The sequence below is a fragment of the Dendropsophus ebraccatus genome, chromosome 1 (assembly GCF_027789765.1).
Source record: "Dendropsophus ebraccatus isolate aDenEbr1 chromosome 1, aDenEbr1.pat, whole genome shotgun sequence".
NCBI lineage: Eukaryota > Metazoa > Chordata > Amphibia > Anura > Hylidae > Dendropsophus > Dendropsophus ebraccatus.
Window position 1 is genome coordinate 118918950 of NC_091454.1, and position 26311 is coordinate 118945260.

At 44.2% G+C, this 26311-nt stretch overlaps 1 protein-coding gene across 1 annotated transcript; it reads left to right on the plus strand.

Moving 5' to 3' along the window:
* The first annotated feature begins 267 nt into the window (after positions 1 to 267).
* SYPL1 (synaptophysin like 1) lies at positions 268 to 24811 on the plus strand. The gene is made up of 6 exons (XM_069977603.1): positions 268 to 560; positions 648 to 719; positions 13029 to 13153; positions 20731 to 20932; positions 23441 to 23620; positions 24192 to 24811. The coding sequence occupies exons 1-6, from the start codon at positions 543 to 545 to the stop codon at positions 24315 to 24317; spliced, it is 723 nt and encodes a 240-aa protein (XP_069833704.1). The 5' UTR covers positions 268 to 542; the 3' UTR covers positions 24318 to 24811.
* Positions 24812 to 26311: the final 1500 nt, after the last annotated feature.

Here is a 26311-nt window from a genome sequence, read left to right on the forward strand (position 1 = left end):
TTGCATTAAATTTGACAAACTAGCGCTCGTTTCTATTATCCATATAGTGATCGATTACTTTTTGAAGCGGAAGACGCATGTATGTCGCACTTCATTATGTTACACCGACCCTATCTATTAAGAATGCTGCTGGCGATGTGGATGTCGCCTGATCGTCATGTGCTGCAGCCGGCTGACAGGAAGAGACAGCTGTTACTGTTACGAGCATGTGACGGTAGGCGGGTCCTTAGGGGCAGGGTCCCGCCCGCCATTGTGGTTCGGCCCCGCCCCCTTTAGCATCGCCCGCTCTTGTACGTTACAGGAGCTTAGAGCATTAGGTTGGCCCCCGGTTACAGTCGACGGTCCGGTAACGGTCAGCCCGGGCTGTGCTGAATATACACGATCAGGTGGCCTCCTGTACACGGCGGCAGCGCTGTCACTTACGCCGGCGCGGTGACGTCACAGCATCAGGGCGGGAGCTGTGCGGGGCTCTAGGTGGCGCCGTAACTTGTCGGCCCTGCGAGCTTTTCCCTCCCCGGGGAGGTGTAGACCTGACGTAGCTAATGAACCGGCTGACTCAGGTAGGAAAGAAGGCCGCCACACTCGTCCGTGTTCCGGTGTGAGCCGTGCTCTTGTAGCCCGCTCTTATTCTCTTTCTGCCGTTACAGAAAATGTCCGGCCTGCAGCTTAACCTCAGCCCGCTGAAGGAGCCCCTGGGGTTCATCAAGGTGCTGGAGTGGGTGAGTACGGGGCCGCCATGTGCGGGGACAGGGCCCGGGCGGAGTAGCTGACAGGAAACCCACTGTACGTCACATGATGGGCGCTGGAGTGACGCGGACATACATGTTATTGCTCCTGTTCACACTGCGCTGGTGTACGGTCTGCAGCCGTGCTGTATGGGCGCTGGCTCTCCTTACATGCCAAGTGTGGGTGGAGCCCCTGTCACAGGCTCCGGGGAATGTTACAGTGCAGCTGCTGCATAGCTAGTGGAGCTAGTGGTGGGGATCAGCACTACCCCCCCAGAGGCACAGTCCAGGATCTGTTCACACCTGCAGTCATATAGTAGTGCGGCAGGCCTGTAGCTGGTACTTTGTAACAGTCCTGTATAGATGGAGATAGCATGAAGTGTTGTTAGGTCTGTGCTAATACAGGGAGAATGGGATGCTGATTATAGGGATATACTAGAAGGACAAAATTATTTATATTTTACATTTTTCATAATGTTATACAGCTTTGTAGTATATTTTTAAAATGTATTTATTTTTTACCCATGTTTTCATTGACTGGCATCTGTAAGGGATGGAACAGCCCCTTTACTGCCACCAGTGGCTCTGTTGAGAACTGCAAGACTTTAGAAGCCCTGGTCCTATCACAGTATTGCTAGTTAGGCAAAGCAAGCAGGGACAGCTATCAATTGATCCATTGACTGGCCGGCCAGGACCCAGGTTTCAAATTACCCTGATCCAGGCTCGGCAATCTATGTATCTGGTCTGCAGCAGCCCAGAGTAATAGACTGATGATGATTTCATTGCTGGATCATTCTCTCTATTATGGTGGTTTTACACGGGACAATATATCGGTCGAATTTGCATTTCCAAGTGAATGCAGCGAACGATCAAGCGACGAGCGAGAAATCGTTCATTTTGATCTTTCAACATGTTCTCAAATCGTCGATCGTTTGCAAAATATTCGCAGATCGTTCTGTGTAAACAGTCTTTCAACAACTTCACCTATGTATGGGATAGGCTTAAGGGATCGCAAAACTATTTTTCCGTACGATGTATCGTTCCGTCTAAACACTGATCGTTATAAGAAAAACATTGCACGATTAACGACTTTGAATGAACAATCGGGCGAATTATCGCTCCGTGTAAAAGTACCATTACACAGAGAGATAATGAGTCTGATTTTGCTGATTATTGCTCCCTGTAATAGAGCCCTAACGAAGTCATTGCTCGATGATTACAGGCTGCTGATGCCCAAATTAATTGAGCGCTAAGCAGGTATCAGTGTCATATCATTGCTGAAGCCCGACCCAAACCACGAATTTCCACTCTGTGATTACATGACGAGGGGTTGTGCGGGGGGGGATGCGCCATGACATATGGGTACGTCATGGGTCGTTAAGGGTATAAACCCACACACCGTATACGCAGCGTATTCACTGCTGCGATACGCAGCAAATACGCAGCCGATTAGATACGGTGTGTGGGTTTTTACCCTAAAGAGGTATTCCGGTTAAACTCCCACTTTACCCACTGCCATTTTGTGACGTGACCACATCCCCACGTTACATATCTGAGCATTTCTGAGGGTGGTCTTTGGGCTCTAGGCTACCTTCCCAATTCTGCAGGGTCCTGTTAGCAGAAGTAGCTATGGGTAAGGGGCCTATTCCACGGGAGCGATAATCGGCCGATTTGGTCAATTATCGCTCGGTGGAATAGAGAGAACGATCAGCCGATCGTGTCATCGGCTGATCGTTCATTTAGGTTCAAACCTAAAATCGTCGTTTGCCACCCGCACATTGCTACTGTGGAATAGCGGTGCGCGGTGGTGACCGACGATCCAAGCAGCATACATTACCTGGCAGGACTTCTCCTCCGCTCCGTCTTTCTCCCCGGGTCAGCTTTGGTGCGGCCTGAGAGCGCAGGAGAAGCCTTGCTAGGTAATGTATGCTGCAAGGGCTGCAAGGACATCGATAACTATGTCCCTGCAGCCCTCGCTTAACAATCATTGGGGCTGTGGAATAGGCCCAGTAAACTAGCGCCGATCTAGCAAATCGGCGCTCGTTTACATCGTTGTCCGGCCCGTGGAATAGGGCCCTAAGCCTGTGGAGGTGGGGTAAAGATCCTGTGATCTGACAACTACTGCTTGGGGCCTTGCAGAGCGGGCATTTTAGGGTCTAAGGGGTGCCAGGATCAAGGTAAGAAAAATACCTTGGTGATTGGATACTTTTGATTTTTTACTGAACTTCTGTATGTTCTTGGGCAAAATAAGTGACAACTTGTGGCTGGCATGCTGCTTTAGGGTAGCTTCACACATAATCTGAATAACTGAACACCGGATCAAATCTGCTGCGGATCCTGTACGTGTGAATGCACCCCTAAAGGGGTACTGTGGTGTCAAAATTGCCCCAGACACAGAACTTAGTAATATAGTGTTCTCAGTAAAAGTAATGGCTTCAGCATCCTCTTTTCTGATTCAAATGAAAATATATGCTGCTCTCCTACCGTTGACAGCTCATTGTCTAGGTTACCAACCGCCATGGTTAGAGATGAGCGAACCGGGCTCGAGTCGATCTGAACCCGAACGATCGGCATTTGATTAGCTGGGGCTGCTGAACTTGGATAAAGCTCAAAGGGTGTCTGGAAAACATGGATACAGCCAATGACTATATCCATGTTTTCCACATAGCCTTAGGGCTTTATCCAAGTTCAGCAGCCACCGCTAATCAAATGCCGAAAGTTCGGGTTCAGATCGACTTGAGCATGCTCGAGGTTCGCTCATCTCTAGCCATGGTCTATCCATCCATCTATCTATCTACAGATACACTATAATGGTGCGTTCACACCTACAGGATCTGCAGCTGATTTTCTGCAGCAGATTTCATTTAATAACTGAACACAGCATCAAATCTGCTGCAGATCCTGTAGGTGTGAACGCACCCTAAGGGTGTGTTCACATGTAACAGATACGCAGCAAGATCCGCTACGGATCCCTGCCTTGTACAATCTATTGACAGACAAACTCGCAGTGGGATGCAAATCCTGCTGTGAGCATGTCAGCAGGCTGCCCCGTTAACCCCCCCCCCACTGGAGCGCATACATCACTTGCTCCCCCTCCGGCGTTTTCACGTCCCGCTCAGCCAATCAGTGCGCTGCGGCAGGGAGGCAGGAGCCCCGAAGCAAGCGGGAGCGTGGAGAAGGTGATGTATACGCTCCAGCAGCGGGGGTTAACAGGGCGGGATGTGCATCCCGCTGTGAGTTTGTCTGCCTATAGAGTGTACAGGGCAGGGATCTGCAGGGTGAACGCACCCTAAGTATACATACCAGCCAGACCACTGCTTTTAGAGCAGAGTGGTGGTCTGAAACCTAGACAACAAGCTGTTAACAATGGGGGGGGGGGGGGGGGGAAGCAACATAACAGGAGAAGGACGCAAGTTTACTAAATAATTGTATTTGCAAAAATATTAACTGAGATGGGAATAACCATTTAAGTTATTTATCTGCCTTAAATTGTAATATATCCAGTAACTAATGCTTTTTTGTCAAGCCCCATGCTTTTAAATAGTGCAGTGACTGGCGTTAAAATGCAAATAGTAGTCAGAAGTTCTTCTGTGGCTTTTATATGCCAAATAGCAGGCATACTTGCTTAAGGGTGCGTTCACACCTACCGCATCCGCAGCTTATTTTTCCGCGGAAATCCGCAGGTCTGGTAGTGCAGATTTCAACCTGCGAGAAAACCGCGTATGTGTGCGTTTTGCGTTTTTTCCGCAGCAAGTTTATCGCAACAAATGTCAGTTTAAAATGTCTCTCATTCTAAACTGACATTTTAGTTGCGATAAACTTGCTGCGGAAAAAACGCAAAACGCACACATACGCGGATTTCTCGCAGGTTGAAATCTGCACTACCAGACCTGCGGATTTCCGCGGAAAAATAAGCTGCGGATGCGGTAGGTGTGAACGCACCCTAAAGGGGTATTTCACTAAAAAGCTAAAAAATGAAATGCTCCAAAACCTATCTGGTCTTTGTTTCCTATTCCACAAAGCGATTTTTTGGACGATTAAAGAAGTCCATTGAAATTTTTTATTAAAGTATTGTATTGCCCTCCAAAAGTTGTACAACTCACCAATATACACTTATTACAGGAAATGCTTATAAAGTGTTTTTTTCCCTGCACTTACTACTGCATCAAGGCTTCACCTCCTGAATAACATGGTGATGTGACAACCCGACTCTCAGAGCGGTGCGGGCTGTGGCTGCTGGAGAGGATGTTGGCTGAGGGACACGGGGCACTGGAGAGACACTGAGCATCCTTTCCAGCAGCCACACAGCTCTGGGAGTCGGGTCGTGACATCACCATTTTATCCAGGAAGTGAAGCCTTGATGCAGTAGTAAGTGCAGGGAAAAAGCACTTTATAAGCATTTCCTGTAATAAGTGTATATTGGTGATTTGTATAACTTTTTGAGGACCATACAATACTTTAATAAAAATTTTACCCAGACTTCTCCTTTAATCTCAAACGACCACTATGGCAAACGACCTGAAATCGTTCACCCCATGACACGGAACGATGATTGTTACTTATGATTGATCTTGCGGTCGTCCTGTTGTTGCTACTGCGAACGACCAAACAACGTCTTATTACATGCTAACGACTTGCAAAGTATCAAAAATCTATGAAACGACCAACGATTTCTCGGTCATTTAATTTTCCGCTATTACACTAAACGATTATCGTTAAAGTCCGAACAATATAAAGATTTTTCAAACCATAATCGTCCCATGTAATAACACCCTAACTCGCCAAGTCCCCCTGAGTAATTTGGGAAGTATACCAATTTTCTAGCTGCCTCTGTTCCTGATCTACAACTTTTTCTAAAAGCCAGTCTATATCCCAGATGGCGTTGGCCAGGAAACTACATTTCCTAGCATGCATTGCACCTTAGAGTCAACTGCCAAGTATCTGCCCATCTCTGGCTCAACCTGCTACTGTTTAACCCCTTCACATTAGCAATCGGTATATTTAGGGTTCCTGCTGCACATACCTTGGGCAGTAGGAGCGTATATATACCTTCCTGACTGTCAGAGGGGTTGGATGTGTATGCACTGCTGCAGTGAGAGCGGTCCCGCACACATCATTGTCCCGGGAGCCCAGCATAATGACAGGCAGCTGTAATCCTGTCATTATATAGATATATTAGAAAAAAAAATAAAAAGCAATAAAAAATTTTCTTAGACCAATAAAAACTAGAGATCATGGCACAAAAAATGACTCCTCCAACCAGCCCTGTAGGTGGAAAAATAAAAGCACTATGGCTCTAAGAAGGCGGGGAGGAACCTTGCATTAACTTGACCCGGAGATCCGGGCATCAATGGGTTCTGTCATAAAGGGTTTAACATTGGAAGCAAAATATCTTATCGATCTGTTATCAACAACAGCCATTCTTATTGGGGTATTGTGAGTTCTTTGAGATTCCGAGGGAATTTGGGGGGGGGGGGGGGGGCGTTCAGGTCCCTTAACCTCTTAAGGACATATGACGTACCCGTACGTCATATGTCCTCATTAGCACATCAAAGCGGGGCCGCGCGGCGACCCCGCTTTGAAGCGCCACGGTCCCGGGTGCCGCGTGTAGCCCGGGACCGCCGCTATTAGCTAATCGGAGTCAGCTGTCAAAGTTGACAGCTGCCTCCGATTACCGGAGGCAACCGTTCCCTGGTGTCTAGTGGGGGAGATCGCTCCTCCGGGACGTTGTCCCGGAGGAGCGATCTCTGTTACTGATGCCGGCCGGGGACTCGTCCAAGATGGTGCCGTCCCCGGCTCGGCACTCGTTTACTTCCGGCTGCAGCAGCCGGAAGTAAACGAGTGCCTATCTCATTGATCTCTGCAGCATATCTATGCTGCAGAGATCTCAATGAGAGATCAAAGTGTATATACTAGAAGTCCCCTATATGTATATGTGTAAAAAAAAAAAAAAAAAAAAAAAAAATGTTTATAGTAAAAAGCCCCCTCCCCTAATAAAAGTCTGAATCACCCCCCTTTTCCCAGGTTTTAAATAAAAGTAAACAAATAAATAAATAACTTCTTACGTGGAGAAACAGTAGCGGCACTCTCCCATAGGTATAAAATGCTTTATTTCATAGGCAGAAGCAAAGGACAAATAGTGCAATCCAAAGGAAGAGCTACGAATCGTTTCGCGCTACACGCGCATCAACAGGCTCATGTTCCCATACGTCCCTGGCGCATCTTAAATACGTCAGCACACGTTGATAATATACAATATAACAGTGCAAAAAAATACATACACATACAGTTATAAATAATAAAATCAAAGGTAACCAAAAGACAATGAATCTACAATAACAGAATCTACAGAACGGAATCTACAAAAAAGCTGACATTTCATTCCTATCGTTTAATCCCAAAGGGCCCATGGCTCCCATCCGGACGGGAGCCATGGGCCCTTTGGGATTAAACGATAGGAATGAAATGTCAGCTTTTTTGTAGATTCCGTTCTGTAGATTCTGTTATTGTAGATTCATTGTCTTTTGGTTACCTTTGATTTTATTATTTATAACTGTATGTGTATGTATTTTTTTGCACTGTTATATTGTATATTATCAACGTGTGCTGACGTATTTAAGATGCGCCAGGGACGTATGGGAACATGAGCCTGTTGATGCGCGTGTAGCGCGAAACGATTCGTAGCTCTTCCTTTGGATTGCACTGTTTGTCCTTTGCTTCTGCCTATGAAATAAAGCATTTTATACCTATGGGAGAGTGCCGCTACTGTTTCTCCACGTAAGAAGGTATGAATTATGTTTCCGGCAGAGCACCCCCCGATGGTGTAACAACGGGTCAAGCTACAGTACAGAGCCCGAGCTTGCATTACGCAGTGACTGGTGTGCCAGCCGATATCTTTTGTTCGTGTGAAATAAATAAATAAACATGTTTGGTATCGCCGCGTGCGTAATCGCCCAAACTATTAATTAATCACATTCCTGATCTCGCACGGTAAACGGCGTCAGTGCAAAAAAATCCCAAAGTGCAAAATTGCGCATTTTTGGTCGCATCAAATCCAGAAAAAAATTTAATAAAAAGTCGTATATGCGCAATCAAGGTACCGATAGAAAGATCACATCATGGCGCAAAAAATGACTCCTGACACAGCCCCATAGACCCAAGAATAAAAGCGTTATAAGCCTGGGAATGGAGCGATTTTAAGGAACGTATATTTGTTAACAATGGTTTGAATTTTTTATAGGCCATCCGATACAATATAACTTCTACATGTTATATATCGTTTTAATCGTAACGACTTGTGGAACATGCATAACAAGTCAGTTTTACCCCAGGGCAAATGGCGTAAAAACACAGTTCCCCCAAATAAAAGAAATGCAGTTTTTTTTTTCAATTTCACCACACTTTGAATTTTTTTCTCTTTTCGTAGTGTACCAAATGCAAAAATTCAGCCTGTCATTACAAAGTACAATTAGTGACGCAAAAAATAAGGGCTCATATGGGTTTCTAGGTGGAAAAATGCAAGTGCTATGGCCTTTTAAACACAAGGAGGAAAAAACGAAAACGCAAAAACTAAAATGGGCCCCGTCCTTAAGGGGTTAAGCGTATCCTCTCTATAGCACACCTCATGAGTTAAAGGGGAAGTTCAGGTAAAATAATTTTAAGATATGTTATTGCCCAACAAAAGTTATGAAAATACTACTAGACACTTATTATGGGGAATGCACCTACAGTGCATTTTCCCTGCACTTACTACAGCATGGCGTGCTCAGGTCTCTGTAAAGTTTATGATGTCATGTCACATAAACTGCCGACACCTGCTTCTCCAATCAGTCCCACCACTGCAGCAGATGTCGGTAGATTATGTGACATGACATCACCAACTTTACAGAGACCTAAACGCGCCATGCTGTAGTAAGTGCAGGTAAAATGCACTATAGGGGCATTCCACATATTAACTGTCTATTAGTAATTTTCATAACTTTTGTTGGGCAAAAACATCTTAAAATTATGAAAATTACTAATAGACACTTATTATGAATAATGCACCTTTATGGTGCATTCACACCTACAGGATCTGCAGCTGATTTTCTGCAGCAGATTTCAGTTAAATAACTGAACACAGCATCAGATTTGATGCTGTGTTCAGTTATTTAACTGAAATCTGCTGCAGAAAATCAGCTGCAGATCCTGTAGGTGTGAACGCACCCTTAGTGTATTTTCCCTGCACTTACTACAGCATGGTGCGTTTAGGTCTCTGTAAAGTTGGTGATGTCATGTCACAAACTGCCGACATCTGCTGCAGCGGTGGGACAGATTGGAGCAGCAGGAGTTGACAGTTTGTGACATGACATCACCAACTTTACAGAGACCTGAGCACGCTATGCTGTAGTAAGTGCAGAGAAAATGCACTATAGCTGCATTCCCCATAATAAGTGTTTAGTAGTAATTTTCATAACTTTTGTTGGGCAATGACATATCTTAAAATTATTTTGCCCGGACTTCCCCTTAAGGCAGGCTTCCCTGTAGTGCAATTTAACATAATTTATTCAGGTATATTCTTAATACATATCTACAGAAATTGGATCAACACCCGTATAAAAATCAAACATCTTTATTTTAGACAATAAACATACAATAAAATAACCAAGAGGCAATTCCAAACATGAAAAAAGTTCCAGACCAAGTGATTAGGGAAACAAAAAGGAGTGTTTTTTTCTTTTTAAAGTAAGGCTATGTGCTGTAAACAGTATTCAAAGAAAAAAGTGCAAATAGTGCAAACTGATTGCTATTACAGCTGTATGTGTACCGGACCACAGTATACTAAGGCATGTCTTGCTCTACACCCACATAGTGTTCAGTCAACTGCGTCTCATCAATACCATCTATAAAGAGCACTATCTATGAGCTTCTTAGTGCATAAAGGTCCGTACTATGCTCAAATGTAAATATAATCACACATATTGCACAAGCCATATAAATAATCATTGCATCTTGCCCATAAAGTCACCGGTCTGGTCAGTTCCCCAACGCACGTTTCGCGATCGTAAAGCGACCTTTTTGCTTCCTCAGGGGGTGTTGCAACTTTACGATCGCGAAATGTGCGTTGGGGAACTGACCAGACCGGTGACTTTATGGGTAAGATGCAATGATTATTTATATGGCTTGTGCAATATGTGTGATTATATTTACATTTGAGCATAGTGCAGACCTTTATGCACTAAGAAGCTCATAGATAGTGCTCTTTATAGATGGTATTGATGAGACGCAGTTGACTGAACACTATGTGGGTGTAGAGCAAGACATGCCTTAGTATACTGTGGTCCGGTACACATAAAGCTGTAATAGCAATCAGTTTGCACTATTTGCACTTTTTTCTTTGAATACTGTTTACAGCACATAGCCTTACTTTAAAAAGGAAAAAACACTCCTTTTTGTTTCCCTAATCACTTGGTCTGGAACTTTTTTCATGTTTGGAATTGCCTCTTGGTTATTTTATTGTATGTTTATTGTCTAAAATAAAGATGTTTGATTTTTATACGGGTGTTGATCCAATTTCTGTAGATATGTATATTATGGGGGATCTCCGTGATTACTAGATGGGATGAGTATTAATTGTACAACATCATCACTTGGTGATGTGCATTCATCATCCACTGGAGTACCTGTATATATATTCTTAATACAGTAAACCCCTACAGGTACATTTTTAATACAGTAAACCCCTAGAGAAAAAAGTATCAGTGGTGACAGTGAGGAAATGTTTCCTAGAACCCACACAGTTTCTCACGGGGGGATAAGTAACAGGTACCTGAGATTCACCAGTCCTATCCTGTAATCCAGTGATTTTCAACCAGTGTGCCGTGGCACACTAGTGTGTCGTGACACATGGTCGGGTGTGCCGCGGGGAAAGTTCCCCAAACTATGGTGCCCCTGTGAAACAGGAGAAAACAATGGGGGAGAGAAACCTGGGGAGGGGAGAGGAGCACGGGGGGGAGAAGAAAACAGGCCCAGGTTTCACACTGAGTTAGTATAAATACATTTAGAATCTATATTATTAAAGGGGTATTCCAGGATATCTTGACATTTACTCTACAGATTAGTCTTGTAATAAAATTAATTTGTCTCATTAGTTTCTATTACGAATTTTGTCTCTTTCTCGCAATTTTTACATGAGTCACGTGGTCCTGTGACGTCACCGAACCGGAAGAGTGCTGACTTGCCGACTCAGCCGGCCTCTAGTTAGTTATTCACTTAGCAGGCTTCAGAGCCTTACAAACGGCCCTCCCTGAGCACGGGACGTCACATGACGCCCTGTTCCAGAGCAAGCCTGTCAGTGTAATCACCTCAATCCCTCCCGGCCCCCCTCCCTGTGTAATGATTGCGGACCCCTCAGCCCCGGCCCCCCTCTCTCTGTAAATCATTGTGGACCCCCCCTCTGTAATGATTGCGGACCCCTCCCGGCCGCGTCCCCCGACCCTGTGTAATAATTGCGCCCCCCTCTCCCTCTCTGTAATGATTGCGGACCCCTCCTGGCCGCGTCCCCAACCCTGTGTAAACATTACGATATACAGATCACTCACCCCCTGGTGTAAGCCTGTTGCATCGCTGGACCCGATTTCGGCGCCTTTTTCAAGCAGCTATCCTCAGCTGACAGGCGCTCTGTGTGAGGCAGGAGAGATTCCTTTCCTGCTTCGTACAGAGCGCCTATAGATCGCCCAATACAACTCAGCTGACAGGCGCTCTGTACGAAGCAGGAAAGGAATCTCTCCTGCCTCACACAGAACGCCTGTCAGCTGAGGATAGCTGCTTGAAAAAGGCGCCGAAATCGGGTCCAGCGATGCAACAGGCTTACACCAGGGGGTGAGTGATCTGTATATTGTAATGTTTACACAGAGATGGGGGACGCGTCCGGGAGGGGTCCGCAATCATTACAGAGAGGGGGGGGACGCGGCCGTGGGGTCCGCAATGATTTACAGAGAGAGGGGGGCGCAATCATTACACAGGGAGGGGGGCCGGGGCTGAGGGGTCCGCAATCATTACACAGGGAGGGATTGAGGTGATTACACTGACAGGCCAGCTCTGGAACAGGGCGTCATGTGACGTCCCGTGCTCAGGGAGGGCCGTTTGTAAGGCTCTGAAGCCTGCTAAGTGAATAACTAGAGGCCGGCTGAGTCGGCAAGTCAGTACTCTTCCGGTTCGGTGACGTCACAGGACCACGTGACTCATGTAAAAATTGCGAGAAAGAGACAAAATTCGTAATAGAAACTAATGAGACAAATTGATTATATTACAAGACTAATCTGTAGAGTAAATGTCAAAATATCCTGGAATACCCCTTTAACTATATGTATAATATGTACTGTTTTAGTGTCATTTTCTGCCATTTTGGTTGGTGGTGTGCCCCGGGATTTTTTAAGTATAAAAAGTGTTTTAAGTACAAAAAAGGTTGAAAATCACTGCTGTAATCCATCTGATTTCCACCGGGCTGAATTATCTCCCCTTGTGGCAAATCCAGCTCCTGTGCTGTCATCTGGCTGCTGTTTTCACATGAATCTGGCTTTTTCTGTCACTGTTTTTACCTCACACACAGTCTTGCTTCCTTTTACTTCACATAACTCTGACTGGACTCCCTTCCTGATAACTGTTGACTCCCTCACTTCTGGACAACTAGCCATGTTGTATGCTGGCACCTCTGGCATTCTCTGCCTGCCAGACAGATGTGATTAATAATCCTTGACAGTGACAACAAGCTTACCCTGCGCCACACATCTATCTAAATATATTAGAAAGAGATAGAGAGATGAAAGAATTGTTTCCATTTCCTTATACTGCTCTAGAGGCTGTCACTGTTCTGTTGTTTCCCCACCCCTTGGCCATGTGCTTACTAATTGGTGGTATGTCAGTGGTGGGTGGGGTTAGAGATGAGGTGTTACATCTGCCTGGCAACAGAAGAGACACATCATGTGACTTTGGTCTCAGAAGGGAGGGGGAAGACAGAGGATTGGAGACCATGTGGACCAGGAAGGGAGGATTTTCTGCAGCTTCAGGGTGTCAGTCAGAATGTGCTGCAGACAAATGGTCCAATTCATGTAATAGAAACCTATTACAAACAGGGGAATTGAACAGGGTTACATTTCATTAAGTGGAGTACCCCTGTAATAAATCTCCCCCCTAAATGAACCTGCTGTTAGAACGCTGCATAACTCACTGGCATTTTTTGACAGATTGCCAATATACGCCTCTGATTAACCCTTAAAATGTGATGTAAACCCTAGCCTTACATAAGTTTATTTTTTTTTTCAGTTTTTTGCAATCTTTTCTTTTGCTACTTGTGGTGGATACAGTGGAAAAACCAGTGTAAATGTATCCTGTAAAACCAATACCACTCTTAATGGAACTATTGAAGCCACATTTACGTATCCTTTTAGGTAAGTAGTACTTTAAATTATTATTGCGGACCTCCAATGCTTTTTTGTAAGGGGCATTGTATGGGGACATTTCTCCTCCCTTATTAATCAAAATGGTACAATCCGATCACTTCCTGATGCTGGTGTGTGTTTTGTGTTTTTTTATTTTTTAAGTCTACATAATGCAGTATAAACAGCGATATAGTTAGAGCCACGCAACTTTGTTACTACAGTGCTGCAGGGATTCAAATAGTTTTTCCCTGCTCCCGGCATGATATTGATGCATCACGCCAGGTGGGGAGACAATCCATTAAAGGTCTTCCCTGTCTGTAGGGCCTGTAAAATACAGGATGGGGGTACTTGCGATCAGGTGAGTATAGTTGCTTACCCCACCTTAACCCCTTAATGCCGCTTTCATGATTTGACAGTGGCATATAATAGTTTAAACTACCCTGAGTAATAAATTATGAAGCGTGCATATCTATCTGCTGGGACCAGGACTACTGAAATCCTACAGTACCACTGGTGGCAGCAGAGAAGTTGAAGTTGTATTACAAAATTATATAACTTTACAAAAGAAATGTTAAAATTACACTGGTATACCTCCTTTTATTAACGTGGAGTGGTTGCATTGGGGTTAGTTCAATAAATTATATGTACCTGCGAATAGATCCTGTAAAAATTACAATTCTCCCTGCAAAAAACAAGGGTGCATACAGCTATGAACAAGGAACAATGAAGTGACGTGGGGGGGGGGGGGGATCTTATAGGTAAAGGGATGTTCGCACAGTGCCTTTTTTGGGTGACCATTTTGGAAGTATTTTTTAAAGTTTAACATTACGGCTAGAATTAAAAACATAAAACTGTGGTAATGAGAGATATTGAATGTAGTACAGCAGCTTTTAGGTTCCACTAGAGCCAGAGATTACAGTATCAACCTGCAACTGAAGATATTCAACAGTGGTGTGTTACGTTTGTTTGGAAAGGAACGGAATCCAAGGAATGCTGCTAGCATCTTGTTAAAGCATTTCTAACACGTTTCTAGTGTTGCACGATGCACCGAAATATCGATACTACTATCGATATTCGAGGCCGAAAAACAGTTCGATACCAGGATTTCCTGGTATCGAAACTTTGTTAAACTGCACTATTATGCAGTTTAACATAAGGTATAGCGCAGAGCAGTGGCGTCGCTAGGCAGTTTTATTCGGGGCTCATGCCCCGAATAAAATGCCTGCTGCCCCGGATCTCTTCTGCCCCGCTCTTGCAAGCCAGATGCGGCTCTTTTGATGGCCGCATCTGGCTCGCAGATTGCAGCTGCTGCTGTCCTCCTTACCTACTGGCCGCCCGCAGCGCCCGGACACGCTCCTCCATCCAATCAGCGGAAACCGGGAGTGTGGGGCCGCTGCGGTGGGCCGTGGTGCACGCATCCAATTAACGCAGTGGCCCCATGCTCCCGCTCTGAGCTGATTGAGTTGTAGGAGCACCTCCGGCCGCTACGGTAGGTGAGGCGGACAGCAGCAGCCGCGATCTAGAAGGAGGTGAGCAGGCACGGGGGGAGAGAAACGGGCGAGAAGCACAGGGGGAAAGAAGCAAGGGGGGAGAGAGACATGGGGGAGAGAAACGGGAGAAAAGCATTGGGGAGAGAAACAGGGGAGAAAAGCATGGGGGAGAGAAACGGGGGAGAAAGTAACAGAGGAGAGAGAGGGGAGAAAAAGAGGGGAGAAAAGCATGGGGGAGAGAAAGAGGGGAGAAAAGCATGGGGGAGAGAAAGGGGAGAAAAGCATGGGGGAGAGAAAGAGGGGAGAAAAGCATGGGGGAGAGAAAGAGGGGAGAAAAGCATGGGGGAGAGAAAGAGGGGAGAAAAGCATGGGGGAGAGAAAGAGGGGAGAAAAGCATGGGGGAGAGAAAGAGGGGAGAAAAGCATGGGGGAGAGAAAGAGGGGAGAAAAGCATGGGGGAGAGAAAGAGGGGAGAAAAGCATGGGGGAGAGAAAGAGGGGAGAAAAGCATGGGGGAGAGAAAGAGGGGAGAAAAGCATGGGGGAGAGAAAGAGGGGAGAAAAGCATGGGGGAGAGAAAGAGGGGAGAAAGCATGGGGGAGAGAAACAGGGCAGATAACCATGGGGAGAAAAACAGGGGAGAAAAGCATGGGGGAGAGAAAGAGGGGAGAAAAGCATGGGGGAGAGAAACAGGGGAGAAAGGATGGGGGAGAGAAAGAGGGGAGAAAAGCATGGGGGAGAGAAAGAGGGGAGAAAGCATGGGGGAGAGAAACAGGGCAGATAACCATGGGGAGAAAAACAGGGGAGAAAAGCATGGGGGAGAGAAAGAGGGGAGAAAAGCATGGGGGAGAGAAACAGGGGAGAAAGGATGGGGGAGAGAAACAGGGGAGAAAAGCATGGGGGAGAGAAACAGGGGAGAGAAATGGGGGAGAGAAACTCAGAGGGCCCGGGCCCCGGATGTTTTAGGACCCTAGCAACGCCCCTGGCGCAGAGAACACGGCCGGCAGCTATATGAGCGCCGGCCGTGTTCTCTGTGTGCCGCCCCCTGCTCCCACCTGTCACCTCCTCAGCGCGCACCCTCTTCCCCCGTCGGCGCCAAATTCAAATAGCCGGCACATAGCTATTGCTAGTGCCGGCTATGTAACTATATAGATGCCGCTGTCACACTGACAGCGGCATTACCCCCCTCCTGAGCCCGATCCATATACAGCAGGGGTCGGCTACTGTGTGTAGTAGACCCCGGCTGCTAATGACTGCGGGCAGAGCAGGGTCACGGGCTGGAGAGGGAGAGCGGTGTCCGGGAGAGGAGAAGGCTGGAGCAGGGGTCGGCAGGAGATACAGCCACTACATCTGCACCGGACTATGAGGTGGTGGGGGCGGCAGGAGTGTGAGGAGGTGGGAGGCCGGGGCCGGCAGGAGACTCCGGAGCAGACACAATGTGGGGGGTTTACAGTCGGCCTGACTCTGACTGGGAGGGGGCTGTAACCTGCAGATCACAGACAAATCCAGGTCACCGGTAAGCATGCCCTGACACCAGGAATAGTAAAACTACAGCCCCCATCATCCCCCCCTGCTGGCTGGTGTGTTATATGGCTACAGCCCCCATCATCCCCCCCCTGCTGGCTGGTGTGTTATATGGCTACAGCCCCCATCATCCCCCCTGCTGGCTGGTGTGTGTTATATGGCTACAACCCCCATCATCCCCCCTGCTGGCTGGTGTGTTATATGGCTACAACCCCCATCATCCCCCCTGCTGGCTGGTGTGTTATATGGCTACAACCCCCATCATCCCCCCTGCTGGCTGGTGTGTTATATGGCTACAGCCCCCATCATCCCCCCCTGCTGGCTGGTGTGTTATATGGCTACAGCCCCCATCATCCCCCCTGCTGGCTGGTGTGTGTTATATGGCTACAACCCCCATCATCCCCCCTGCTGGCTGGTGTCTGTTATATGGCTACAACCCCCATCATCCCCCCTGCTGGCTGGTGTCTGTTATATGGCTACAACCCCCATCCTCCCCGATAGCAGTTGTGTGTTACATGACTACAACCCCCATCCTCCCACCTGATAGCAGTTGTGTGTTACATGACTACAACCCCCATCCCTGGCAGCTGAAGTGTTATTGTCCATACTACCTGTCACCTTCCTGATTACACACGGTAAACAGAGCAAGTGCAGAAACCACCCAATTCAGTACCCCATAAAAAGATGGTACTAAATAAAACTACAGATCACAGCGCAAAAAATGCCCCTCACCCCCCAGCCAGACAGGCGGAGAGATAAAAAAAAGTGAGTCAGAGTTGGGCAAGTTTTTATTTATTTTAAATAACAGGGACTTTATTTTTAAAGTAATAAAATTAGGGAACATAAATTGGTTCGTACTGACCTGAACCTGGGGGAGGGGGGGGGGGTCATTTCTATTCTTATGGTTTTTTTTTGTTTTTTTTTTTCTTAAATATAATTTTTTAAGTATCGAATTGGTATCGAGCATTGAAAAAAAAAAGTTGGTATCGGTATCGAACTCAAAATTCTGGTATCGTGACATCACTACACGTTTCTAAAACGTTTTAAATTTAGGCTGTTCTGAGAGTGGAGGCATAGTTAAAACTACAAAGTTTTCAAAAGTGTGTCTAGGTCTGGGCTTAGTCATGGACACAAGCAGCCTTAAACAACTCAGCAACTGATAGTTTACTCTTCTCATAGCTCATTCTAGCTCTATGTGGTCTCTCCCAGCTCTGTCTTGTGTGATTGAAACTCCCAATGTAAGTCTATGTGATCAGCTTAATTGAGCTTCCAGGGAAGCTGCACAGACCACACAGACGGGTCTACTATCATGTCCAGGGGTGCTGGCTCTGTAGCTTCATGTCCTGGTAAAATGTGGTTTAATCCTGTGCCCAAGACAGGGGGAGAGCCATGAACTAGTCATCTGAGTGGTGTCCTGTCAGCACACTCTACGAGAGTGATTAGTCATGGCTCAGACACTGCCCAGATGACTATTTCACGGCTCTCCCCTTGCCTTGCATGTAGGACTAAACAGCGTTTTACTGGACACCTTGCATGTACGACTAAACAATGTTTTACAGCGGTTGCTGGGAGCCAGCAACCCTGGACATGATAGGAGACCTGTCTGTGAAGCGTTCCTGGGAACCTAATCGGCCCAATGTAGCTCCCAATTGATTCTCTTTAGCACCCTGTACGTTGGCCAAGGAGGGTCTGGGAGGGCAGTCAAGGATACGTGCTACACTATGGCACTTAAGCAGTTCTGCTCTGCCTCCTTGACACTTAGATTAAATATAGAGGCTGTTTTTTAAATGTGGCAGTCACAATCGACTCTAGAAAAGGTTACTTGTATAAACAAACAACTATTTAACCATGTCTGCATCTTTTAGCAGCTGATAGAGCGGAAGGATTTCTGTGAAACATATATATTTTTTTTATTTTTCTGATTTTTGGCTATGTTCACACACAATTTCCGTCAGTCTTGTTTCAGAACCAGGAATGGTTGAAAACACAGAAGCTGTGCAAATCTACCCATTATAAGTTTGCCCTACTCAGTTCTACTTGCCCTGACTGATCAAAAGACTGACATAAATACTGTGTGTGAACATAGCCTTTAGTTTTTTATTTGCACATGATTATAGGGGTAGCCGTCTTGGTAACTCATTTCTGTTAACACCAATCAGAGAGAAGCTTTACAGTAACATGGGCATAGGGAACTGGTGTCTGGTGATGGCTCATTGGGGTAGATTGATAAAGAAAAAAATTTTGGCCATAGCAACAAATCACAGAAGTTTTTTTTAAAAAGAACAAAACAAAATATACGATAAATGCTCGCTTTGTTTTTATATGGATACACTAAGGCCTCGTTCCCACTGAGCAAAGGTAGCGGAATTCCGTGACATGTTCATTCTTCAGCGCGTATAGAGCAGGAGCGCGCGCCTCCCATAGACTCTCATTATAAGCGGGAGGCTAACGGCATTCCGCGGCAGACAATTCCGTCGCGGAATTCCGCTACCTTTGCTCAGTGGGAACGGGGCCTAAGATATGGAAATCAACAAATTCTTTAATATGTTTGACACAAAAACTCATTTAACTCCTAAAGCCCCGTGGTGGTAGTAAGGATGTGTGTAGCAGGCTAATGGTACTTTTACACGGTGCGATAATTCGCCCGATCGCACGATTAACGATTTTGAATGAACAATGTTTTTTTTATAACGATCAGCGTTTAGACGGAACGATACATCGTATGGAAAATTCGCTATGCGATCGTTTTGCGATCGTTTAAGCCTATCTCACACATAGGTGAAATCGCTGAAAGAATGTTTACACGGAACGATCTGCGAATTTTTTGCGAACGATCAACGATTTGAGGACATGTTGAAAGATCAAAATGAACGATTTTTTGCTCGTCGTTTGATCGTTCACTGCGTTTAAACGTACGATTATCGTTCGAATTTGACTGTTATCGTGCAAAAACGAACGATCAATCGTCCCGTGTAAAAGGACCATTAGCCTACTCCAAGCTCTGCAGGTGCTTGTTATTAGAAACTGACAGTAGCTGCCAGCATCCTAACGTACAGGGGAGTGGGGACCAGGGGGCTTGGACAGGTGTTTCCAACACAAAGGTCGCTCCCTCAACATATAATGGTAATATAGCCATTAAAATAACTTAGTTTTTTATTTTTTTATACATTCCTTTTATAAAGTTATATTACCTAGAAGATAAATAAAAAATCTGTTAGACTTTACTTACACGTCCAGCAATTTACGGATCCGTATTTCCGTATGCTGGAAAAAAAAAGGACATGTCCTAGTGCCTAGTCCCAGATATTTTTTACGTATCCACTCATAGAAATCAATCTGATCCGCTATTTTTTACAGAATGTTTGGCATCCGTATTTCTGTAAAAAGATACGGATTACTCATAGGTCATAAGGTTGTGTTTCTAAGCAACCACAACCAGCAAGAAGGAGCTGCAGAGGCACATGTGCAGGCAAACAGAAAGAGAATTAACTAATTAACAGAACTGTAAGGTTACAAACACACTGGGCGTATCCACAGTGATTTCTCACTGCATATCCCTGCCCTCTACACTCTATGGGCAGACAAACTCGCAGCGGGATGCACATCCCGCTGCAAGTATGTCAGCAGCCCACCCTGTTAACCCCTGGCTGGCCGAAGCATATGCATCACCTGCTCCCCGCTCCGGCTTGCTTCAGGGCTTCCGGCGTCTTCATGTCCCGCTCAGCCAATCAGCGCGCTGCGGCTTGGCAGTGCACTGATTGGCCGAGTGGGACGTGCTGGGAACCCCAAAGCAAGCCGGATCACTGCTCATGTTGAGAAAAAAAAAAAGCTATTCATCTGAAACCGCTATCAGACGCAGTGCTGCAGAAACATTTTAAATTAGGGAAAAAATATCAAATAACTTGCCTACCAAAAACCTTAGATTTAAAAGTGATGAGAAAGTTTCCATGTACCCTAAAATACTACCAATAAAAACTACAGTGCACTGCGCAAGTAAACATGCCGTCACACATTTCCATTCTTTTTTTTTTTAACTAATTTTTATTGAAATTTTTCAGTTTTAAAAAAACATAAAACAGTAAAAACAGGTGAAGCCATAGCAGGCTCAAAGATGCGGAACAAGAGCAAAACAATCGTAGCGCGGCATTTGAACTTTAGTGTGCACATATACAAATACTGCTATTTCAGTGAAAAAGGTCTATCAGAACACAGTTATAGGACAAACATATCAGACAAGAGGGACAAAGGGAGACGAGGATAAAAAGGGAAAGGAAGAAGGGAAAGGTGTAGGTCACCTAATCAGGGAGTACTAGGGAAAATATAGGTATCCCATGGAGACTAAATTACGTCAAAGTTGTCCAGTTGAGGCCGTTAGACATTCTAAAGATCTCAATTCTTTCATTCTGCCCAACACACATTCCAGAGAGGGAGGCAAGGTTTGTTTCCAAGATCTGGGAGTCTAGGATTTTGGAGACATCAAAATCACCAAAAGTAACTTCACATTTCTATTCTATTATTTGTGTGCATATTTTAACTGAAAAGCTATAACATTTTTCCTATTGTGTGTGCTTTTAGGTTAAATAATGTCCTATTCGTAGGAACTGGTAAATTCTGTGAAGATAAATTGCCAGAATGGCACCTTACTGGTGATTATTCCTCATCGGCTGAATTTTATGTTACGATTGCAGTTTTTGCCTTTCTTTACTGTATGGGTGCACTTGTTTTGTATCTTGGATTCGGGCATCTTTATCAGGACAATAAGAAGCTGCCATTAATTGTAAGTATTTTGTATAAATCATCCTCTACTGAAATTCTCTGTACAATTATAATAAAGTATTTTAATGTAATATAGCTTTTGGGTAGCTTCTTTTTAGGGATCAGTCCAATGTGGTTCATACAGTGCCCATTCGGGTAAGGCTAGGTTGGCATTTTTTTTTCAGTGCATTTTAAAGTGCCCCTGTAATCATAAAAAAAACTTTTCAACATCTCAAAAGTTTTAATTGGTCCAGGACTGAGTGTTCAGAACCGTAACAATGGTGAGAACGAGCAGGGAGATTTTTACCCTAGATCAGTAACACTGATCATTGCTATGCCATAGCATAACATTGATTAGTGTTATCTGCGATCAATGCATAGAGCCTGCCTGTGTCAGACTCTATGCATGTATCGCCGAGCTGACTGCTGTGACGAAGGTAAGAGACCTCAGACAGTCATTTACAACTATCGGAACCCCAGCAATCACACTGCGGGTGTCCCAATCGGACAGTGACAGGAGTAAGGCACCCGTCATTAGGAGTGAGGACCTGACTGCTGATAGCAGCCAGTCCCCACATGCTATGAAGTGAGCTCAGCTCTCTTCATAGTGCTGCTGCACCCACTGGTGTACCGATACATCATGGGCCCTTAAGTGACATGCTTTTTTTTGCAGGATGAGTTATTTCCAGTTTCACCATTTTGGATAACACACATCCAAAAGTGCAGCAAAGAGAAAAGTACTGCATCCTAAAGATGAAAATGGGCTGTATTCTTAGAGCCCCTGTCATGATAATTTTCAACATGCTTTCCACAGTTTGGTGTGGAGAGACGCAGTTCATTTTGGGGGATTAGGTAGCCAAGCTGCATCTCTCCATGCTGAACTGTGGCTGTTTAAGGGTGTTAACGTTTAAAAGTACAGTTTACACTTTTAACTGTTACAGAAAGGGTGTAGATCACGGAGATACCATGGTTATGCATCTCCCATTAAAGGGAATCTAGGAATATCCTTTTAAGTTTAGTTATTACAGGCAATAAGAGGAAGTAGCATAAATTTAGGATTGGGATAAACCATTGGTGTGTGGTGGAGGTGTGTTTGTTTGTTCGTATTTTTTGGAGTTCAACCTTTTGAAGAATTGCTTTAGTGATTAGCCCCCCCACGCCGCACTTCACAGATCACACATTGATGGTTTTCATAAAACACTTAATTCTTGTTGCACTAACAATGAATAGAAGTGAATTAACAGTAATGTCTTCAGATAACAGGAAAAATTCAGCTAAATTACTGTGTGAACAAAGCCATACAATCTTTAAATATGTACACTGCCAATGGTGAAGTCTTAAAGAAACACTAAACCCAGTGGTAAATGTTAATAGCAAACAGAAGATAAAATTGCCAACATTTAGACAGCCTGACAGGTTTTCTGCATGTTTCTGCTATAAAGTCTTTTCGAAAATCCTGCACAAGACACAGGATAAGGTTTCTGCTGACTTTTTGGCTACCGAATCGCTGCACCAATCTCTGCACTACTGCAGACATGGTCAAGGGGGGAGTTTCTTCTAACTCAAGAAGCCTGACAACCAAACACAGGGTTGTGAGAAAGGTAGGGGAGATGGCTGATAACCTGGGGCTAATATGTATTTTTTAAATTACTGTTCAACAGCAATGTAGACAAAAGGATACAAGTAAAGGAGGACTTTAAAGGGGTTATCCAAGCTTAGAAAAACATGTCCGCGTTCTTCTAGAAACAGCCTGACTCTTGTCTCCAATCTTGGTGCGGTTTTGCAACTCTGTTCCATTGAAGTGAATAAGGGTCCTTTTACACAGATAATCTGAGACTGATATGGATTTGACAAGACAAGAAATCTCAGTCTTTCCTTTATTATCTGTTCTCTGTTGATAGTCAGTTCCTCGCTTTGGCTTCAAAAAAGGACCCTAAGCCTAAATACAAAACCACACCTGAAGACAGGTTGTTGTGTTTCTGGAAGAAAGCTGCTGTTTTTTTTCTCTTAGTGGTCCTTTAAGTCACACAGTGAAAAAAACTAAACAAAAAACTAATGATATAAATTCTTCTTATTGCTGCCTGGATGGATTGAATGACTGATATCAGTGGTAAGTAAACACATAATGTTCACACATGAATGGGGGTCCCTGTCCAGTAGCAGTATGGCCTGGGCTAGAAGAGGGTTGGAAAATGTGATAGTCCTGGGGACTATGTTTCTCATCATAAGTATCGTGAGAAACCTGTTCCAGGCACTCTTCCTATATTCCTAATTTTAAACACTTAAAATAGGTTTATGTTGTGAAGAATTATCTAGCAGACATAATAGACCTTCCAGTGTTACACAGCTATCAGGGTATCTTTAGCACCATGGCATGTGTCCCCAGGATTACCCATGATGTTTCCAATCCAAGTGATTCAAGAAATTCAGTGTTTCAATTTTTTTTTTTTTTTTTTTTTTTAAATCAAAACTGTGTTTTAAATGTAGTGTGATCTGAACATAAATAATTTTAGTTCCATTTCTTTTCTAGGACTTCTTCATAACGATCATTTTTGCCTTTATGTGGCTTGTGAGTTCCTCTGCATGGGCAAAAGGATTGACTGATATTAAACATGTGACCAGCCCAAACACTATTGCAGATTACTGCAATGAACACTACTTGTGTACTCCAGGTTCTGAATCGCGCATGGGAAGTCTGAACATATCTGTGGTAAGTATAGTTTGCACTTGTATTAAGCAGTGGTCTTGGAATGCATGTTAAAGCAACAAATAACTAGTCAACATGCTTTACTGGACAAGATAGACTACTGCCAGCATAGCGTGGTTAAACAGAAATTCCGGCAACCCCATTCCTTGTTGTTGTTTTTTTTTTGTATTGATTGTTTGCATCTACTGTATGACCCTGCTATTCATACTGTGACTGAAACTGACATGCAATTGAGGCTTGTGAAAGGTGTTTTTTCTCTTTCTACTACATTGCTTCTAATAAAGTTATTACACCCATTGACTGGGAGCAGTAAGGGATGACACTGCTGCCACAGTTGGTGTCCAACAGCGCTATACAGAGAGGAGTCCTGTTCCCCCTATGCCTAAGTACTGTATACTCTTATATGCAGTTTGAGGGGAGCCTGCTCCCCATTTATTGTATAGAAAAAATGGGGGGAACACACTTTCTTGGTCTCTGGAGTGCCCCTTTAACTTTACATGACTGAGATAAAGCTTTATAATCTTTTAACATTTTTAAATGGAGTTTTAAATGACCGTTTCTTCTTGTTTTTTAGGCTTTTGGGTTTTTGAATTTGATTTTGTGGGCAGGAAACGCCTGGTTTGTCTATAAGGAAACAAACCTACATTCTCCACCACCACAATCCGATCCTGAGCAAGGCCCACCACCGTCATCTATGTAATGGAAATTTAAGCATCCAGTAATAACACTTTGCCAATTTTGTCTCTTAAGTGCAGATAGCCACAAAGACGTTGATATATAAATGGGTAGGATTAGGAATTTTCTACAGGGCTTGTGATATTTTTTTTGTCTGTTTTTTTTTCTTGTTATATTAAAAGCCGTATAATGTGATTATACAGTACATGTCTTTATGGTAAAAGTCATCAGTGGTGAGGCTTGCCCCACTGTAAAATGTTGAAATTTGTATATGATTGTAAACAAAACTACCCCTCATTATAAGTGCCTAAGATGTCCTCTTTAATGTAGGGACATCAGATTGGAAATGCTGCAATGTATGCAGGTAGGCAGACAGAATAGTTTTTCCCCATAAGATTGACAGTGAGATGTGCTGCATGCAAATCTACTCAGTACTTTTGAATAAGTTTTAATTTTCCCTAAGCACTCCTGTATATCCATCAAATTAGTTGTGTTGTGTGTGTGTTTTTTTTTTTTTTTTATAAATAATAAAGATAGGTGAGATTTATGCAATTACTCCTGTCCAATGTGTATAATATATACACATATATATTAAACATATTGGCAATAAATCTAATTACAGCTGGTTTCTCATTATGGTCTCATCTTTTTGTCTGTATTACAACTGCAAACCCTGACCCAACAAATCCTGACATCATACTAGGCTGGGCGATTTATGGCCTATAGCAGCATTACAATTAATTGAGCATGCATGAGGGTATGCTAGGAGTTGTAGCTTCACAGCTGCTGGAGTATAGTGTATGTATGGACAAGGAATGTCACGTGACAGCTTAGGGGTCACTGCTTCTTTTTGTACATAGACTGTAAAAAGAAATGTCACATGGCAATTTGGAAAGCATTATAAAAAGGTTATACATAAATTGGGAATGAGTAAATAATCCTCATCATGCAAAAGATCAGGTTGGTTAATAAAGGCCATATTTGGTTTAGGTTTTTTTCACGATTAATCGCCCAGCCCTACAGCATACATCCCTATGATGTCAGTTCTGCTCAGTAGACTCGTCAGCCAGCACTTGCAGCTGTAATAGAGACACAACAAATATATTTTTATGCTAATGTGAAACCACTTTTCTGGCTTTCTCGCACTATTTTTGAAAAGAAGAAAAAACACTGCAGTTTTTTTTCAGCAAAAGGAGAAGTGTATTTCAAAGGAATGGGAAGCATAAAGGAAGGCCTACTTTTTTTCTTTTGGTGGATCTACTTCTAGCTTTGGCCTAAACTGCTGTGGCATTTCTTCAACAAGATGCTGTGTGTAAAACCAGGACACAATAGATTTAATTCCCTGAAGTGTTAAGACTCTCAGTAGACAGCTGGGCATTTTACCTTTACACATGCTGACACTGTCACCGGCATTTGGCCAGAGGGTGTGGATATTGAATCACGCCTATTGACAAGACATTCGTTTATTTATAAATCACCAGGGCGAATAGTAGAGAAGCAGTACAACAGTTTTTGAAAATACAGATTTTTCCTAGTCAGGTTGTACAGGTTAAAAAGCCCCTCCCCATGTAGGACAGGGCAGAGAGGAGCTGCATGGAGACTTAGGTCTGTATGCGGTCTGAAGATGATGATGATGATGATCAGGGTTCCAAAGCCCCCTTCCTTTCCCTGTGAGGCCCAATATCACTCCTCTTCTCCTGCGCTTCGGCAGAGCTGGAATATACCTGACCTTGTCCTTTTCCCTTTTTTTTCATGTGGAATATAAGTGTTTACTAAAATAGACATACCAGGAGACCTAATAGGTCTTATTTAAGTTGATCTACAGAATTGTCTAAATGCACACTCCAGTGCTACAACAGTAATATACAAATACATTACTTAACGTGTTCCTCCAATGTTTTATGAAACATGACTATAGTGCAGCATTTTGCATGCAATTTCTCTAGATGACATATTTTGAATTTGGTTTCAGAATAGCTTTTGGAGTCCTATTCTTCTCCCTGCTTCTCACTCTCCATT